A 5,236-nucleotide genomic window follows, 5' to 3' on the forward strand; every position below is an offset into this window, starting at 1 on the left:
TACGTTAGCACGGACATTGGATGAGTATCGATTTGGTTTGTTACAGTACCGGTATGTTCATGCACTCGGTATAGAAATCAACATGTGTTTTACATCGACCGAAAAGATAAAAATCGTAGCCGGTACCGACACCGATGTTGTTCAAACGGTATCGATCGGTTCAAATTATGACGGTACTGGTACCGATATTCAATTATCGTCACAGACAAAGTTGTATAATAATATTTTTTGAAACCAGTAACCGTAAATATGAATACGGATAACAATGGCACCGGTGTTGTTTGGTACAATACGTTAGCGATTCGATGTTAGTTTATCGAAAGAAAAAAAACAATAAAAATAAATGCCAATACCGATCTTACATTGTTTTTTCGGTTTTGGTTCTGTTCACTACGGTAGCGACATGATATTTGTCGGCCCGGTTTGGGTCGGCTGTCGTTTAATGAAGTTTACCTTTCAAAAAAAAATCATAAAAATTAATACATACCGGTACCGAAGTTGTTCAGTCGGGTACGGTATGGTAGCAATACGATCTTAATTTATCGAAAGCTAAAATAATAAAAATAAATACAGGTACCGATACAAATGTTGTTCATTCGGGTTCTGTTCGGATTTGTACAATAGCAACGCAATAGTCGTTTTCAATAATGTTTATATGGCAATTTTGAAACAAAAAACATAGAACGCAAACCAACCGAACCAATATCAACTAAACATCGGTGCCGGTATCGATAATTGTTTTTATTCTTTTCAATCGATGTAAGGTTTTTTTTTCGTTTACTATAGCAAATGTCGGTACCATAATGAACCAAACAGATACCAACCGAATTCCCACCGTAAAGCGCGGAGAAAAATCACTAGTGACTATTAAAGTTAGGTCAAAACAAGATCTTTTTAAGATATAACAAAACCTTGTAATAAGTTGGAAGTTTCAAGGGTTCTTTATTTTCAGAGTTAATTACATAGTTAGTCTTTGTGGTTTACACAAACTAACAATCTAAGGTACTAATAGTTTTAAATCACTTTCCGGGGTATTAACTTTCCATTTTTTAACAAGTGGGGGTATTAATTACATTGTTAATTACATAGTTAGTCCATGTGGTTTACACAAATTAACAATATAAGGTACTAATAGTTAACCAGGGAATTAACGTTAATACCCCCACATGTTAAAAAATAGAAGTTAATACCCTAAGAAATGATTTTAAACTATTAGTATGTTAAATTATTAGGAAATTATTACTTTATGTAAATCACAAGAACTAACTATCTAAGGGGGATCGGGGCACATTCGGGGAGTCTCTTCGGGGACATGCTTGCCGATTAGGGGGGTACCGCCGTCAAGGCGGTGAGGTAGGAGAGAGGGAGGAAATCGGTGGGAATTCACCGAAGAGAGGGGAGGAGAGAGGGAGGAGTGGACCAATGAAAAATTTCCTTTATTTTTTTTTAATAAAAAACCAAGTCACCTAAGAGGGGAGTGCCGCCATCAATTTAGGGTGTTAGGGGAGTTTAAGAGGGGAGTTGACGTGGCACACGAGGATTGGTTATGCGTAAGAGAGAGGACTCCCCTCTTAGGAGAGTGCCCCTTACACCCTAATTAACTTTTTTTTTTAATAAGCAGAACAACACAAAGAATTTGAAAGTTTCAAGTGTTTTTTTCTCAAGAATCGGAAAGAAAACATTTACGATAAGACATGTGGAAGAAGGCTGTTTTGTCCTGCCCGAGGCATTTTGCCTACTTTGGTTGTCCCTCCAAATATTTGTTGCCCTTTCCTCCACGGGCCGCCACTTCACTTTTTTATATATTGTCCTAAAATAACATTTTTACCAAATAATTGCAAAAAATAATAAAAAAAAATATTTAGGAGTTTGAACAGGTCATGCCAACTTGTTGACAAGTCAAACCTGAACCTGAGCCCAAACACGAATCGAACAAGAAAATCATTTCAGAAGAACCCGAACCCGTAGCGAATTGAGACGAAGTGTACATTTAACCAGAAGAAAAAAGGCTAATTTTATTTTTTCTATGTATTAGTACTTCAAAATTAACAAAATTTAAATACCAATATTTAGCAATGGGATGGGGGTCCATTGGCAAAAACAAAACTTTTAAAACATCTAAGTTAGAGAGGGGAAAGTCTTGGGTTCAAGTCTCACAAACGACAGAGAATTAAAGAAATTAGCCGTTAAAAAAAGTACTTCAAAAGTAACAAAATTTAAATAGAGTTAATAGCCAAAATAGTCCCTGAGGTTTGCTCACTTTTGCCACTTTAGTTCAAAATCCAAATTTTTTAAATCTGGGTCCCTGAGGTTTGCATTTTGTTGTCATTTTAGTCCAAATTTCAAAACCAGTTCAGATTTCTAAAAAAAACTGATTTTTTGTCCTTTTCTGAAAGGCATTTTGGTCATTTTAACTATTAATAAACCCCAAACACCCCAAACACCCCTAAAACTCACTCTCCACACACACACACACACACACACACTCTCTACAAACACCCATCTTTCTTTTCTCTCTCTCCTCTCTGTCGAACACCACCACCACCACCACCGTGAACTCCACCACCACCACCATCTTCAAAAACCCAGCCGAATACCGCCGCAAATGGCCATCCGACAACCAGCCACCGCCTCACATCGTTTATAAATAGGAAACCGATCTAGTCTCTCTCTCCCACTCTCTCCTCTGTTTCATTTTCCGGCAAGAAACGAGAGGTTCCAGCAAGTGGAATCGACATCCAATACCGACATCCCCATTCGCCAAACTTCATCGTGTGACGGGCCACCAGACTCACCAAAGAACCCCCACCGGCGTTACGTATTTCCGGCAATATACATATCCCATACCTGTTCAGCCGAACACCACTATCTGACCACTACCAGCAAGCACAAACAACTAAAAACTCCACAGTAACGAATTTTCAAAAACCAACACGGAGGGTTGAATTTCTCTCGCAGTTTCAGGTAAGATTGATATAAACTTTGTGTGTTTTCGTGAAAATCTGGAGTATATCGAAAAATTGGGAATTAGGGTTTATATGGAACTGTGAAGCAGTTGATAAAGACGATGATGGATAATGACGGTACGATGGTTTGTGGTGCCTGTCAGCGGAGGAGGTTGTGGTAGTGGTAGGTGGGGTTGAGCAGGGTTCTTGATCTTGAGAGAGATGGTCTGGTTCTTGATCTAGGTTTTATGGTTCTTGATCTGGGTTTTTTGATAGAGATGAGAGAGAGAGAGAAAAGAGAGAGATGGGTGTTTGGAGAGAGAGAGTGTGTGTGTGTGTGTGCAAAGTGAGTTTTAGGGGTGTTTGGGGTTTATTAAAAGTTAAAATGACCAAAATGCCCTTCAGAAAAGGACAAAAAATCAGGTTTTTTTTAGAAATCTGAACTGGTTTTGAAATTTGGACTAAAATGGCAACAAAATGCAAACATTAGGGACCCAGATTTAAAAATTTTGGATTTTGGACCAAAGTGGCAAAAGTGAGCAAATCTCACGGACCATTTTGGCTATTAACTCATTTAAATACCAATATATGTAAAACAATTGCTTTGTAAGTATCAAAGTATGGTTTTAGAAATTGTTAGTCGGCCGGTGGGGTGAGAACTAGCAACTAATCGAGGATTAATCGGAATTAATTGAAATTAATCGGGATTAATTGTGATCAATTAAGGATTAATCAGCGTCTAATCAAATTATGTCAACCATCATGAGTTAAACTATAAATCCTGATTCTTATTTCTTTTTTTAATTTGTGGTGTAAAGTACCAATCAATTAAATTACGATACAGAACACGAAACACGTAACTCATAAAAATAAGCGGCTCTAATAGTTAAACTTGTTAGCTAGTCCATCAGATCAATCAGAACACAATACATTAGCTAAACGTGTCCGTTAGTTCAACTCTTCAACTCAAAACTAACCTGACTACACCAAAATCCGCAAATTCCATGTTAGTTCATGTTTGTTGAAAAGCCTAATCCTTACAAAATAATATTGTAAATCAATCATGGTAAACTATTTAAAAATCATAGTTCAGTCTCTAACCCCACTATAAAACTCCATTTGTTAACCTACCAAAAAAACGTCCACATATTCTAATATTCCGCCACAAAACATTCAAATCAACCACCCTCCACAATGAAAAAAATCTATAACCACACCAAAGGCAGAAGAATCCACCCATCACCACCACCACCACAACCGTCGTCTTCCACCACCTCTAACCACCACCTATCCCTCCTCCCTTTAACCATCGTTACCCTAGCCACCGCTCTTTCACCGGAAGATCAACAAGTATTGGCCTATCTTCTCTCAATCTCCACCGGCCCAAAACCCACCAACAACTCCGGCAGCCACGGTGATCACCCACCACACTTCAACTGCAACTGTTTTACATGTTACACTAGCTTCTGGGCTCGTTGGGACGCTTCACCTAATCAGAAAGTTATTCATGAGATAATTGAGGTTTATGAGGATGGATTGGTTGTTGGGAATAAGAAGAATGGGAAGAGTAAGAAGGGGAGAAGAAGTAATAAGGGTTTTTGTTCTTCTGGTGTTGTGCACGCGCCAGTGAGTGGTGAAAGGGTGACGCACGCGCCGCCGGAAGATGTGGAGAAGGGTATTTGTGACGGAGGTGAAGTGGATATGGAGTCGTCGCAAAAGGGTTCTGTGAGAAAGATTGTGAACTTTATTGGAGAAAGAATTTGGGGTGTTTGGGGTGTTTTGATTTTTGTAACATGTTTTGTAATAATTGTGATCAACAACAAGGTTAATCACTTGTTATGTAAGTTTTAAGAAAAGTTTAGTGAAATGTTTGATAAGAATTTGTGTTTTAAGGATTTAAATTTAGTTTTATCATCAAAAATTTTGCAAAATTTATTTAAATTGAATTACAAGTCTTCTAAATATCATATATGTTCTAATTAAACTCAAAATTATAATTTTAATATACAACATAACTCTACATTTTTTTAGTTTTTGTTATGTGTAGGAAAACTGATGAAAGAAACATCAAAAACTTTAGTTAAGTTTAAAACTATATAATCTTATAAGTAAATTTAAGATTATGATAAGACGTTGATTATGATCCGATTTTTTTAAATATATAGAATTTATGCTTCGGGACGGTATAAAAATATAAAAATGGTTAAGGTGATGCACTAATTGAAAATTTGATATCTTTGAGACGACTTTCTTAACAACTCCCGTCTATTATTGGTAATGATTGTGACATA

The 5,236-nt window shown here is 37.1% G+C and overlaps 1 protein-coding gene across 1 annotated transcript; it reads left to right on the forward strand.

Moving 5' to 3' along the window:
* The first annotated feature begins 4,139 nt into the window (after positions 1 to 4,139).
* On the forward strand, positions 4,140 to 5,001 carry LOC110893043. The gene is made up of 2 exons (XM_022140165.1): positions 4,140 to 4,670; positions 4,993 to 5,001. The coding sequence occupies exons 1-2, from the start codon at positions 4,140 to 4,142 to the stop codon at positions 4,999 to 5,001; spliced, it is 540 nt and encodes a 179-aa protein (XP_021995857.1).
* Positions 5,002 to 5,236: the final 235 nt, after the last annotated feature.

The sequence above is a fragment of the Helianthus annuus genome, chromosome 12, assembly GCF_002127325.2.
Source record: "Helianthus annuus cultivar XRQ/B chromosome 12, HanXRQr2.0-SUNRISE, whole genome shotgun sequence".
NCBI lineage: Eukaryota > Viridiplantae > Streptophyta > Magnoliopsida > Asterales > Asteraceae > Helianthus > Helianthus annuus.

Coding starts and splice junctions, on each gene's coding strand:
- LOC110893043 (XM_022140165.1), top strand. CDS start 4,140: ATGAAAAAAATCTATAACCACACCAAAGGCAGAAGAATCCACCCATCA.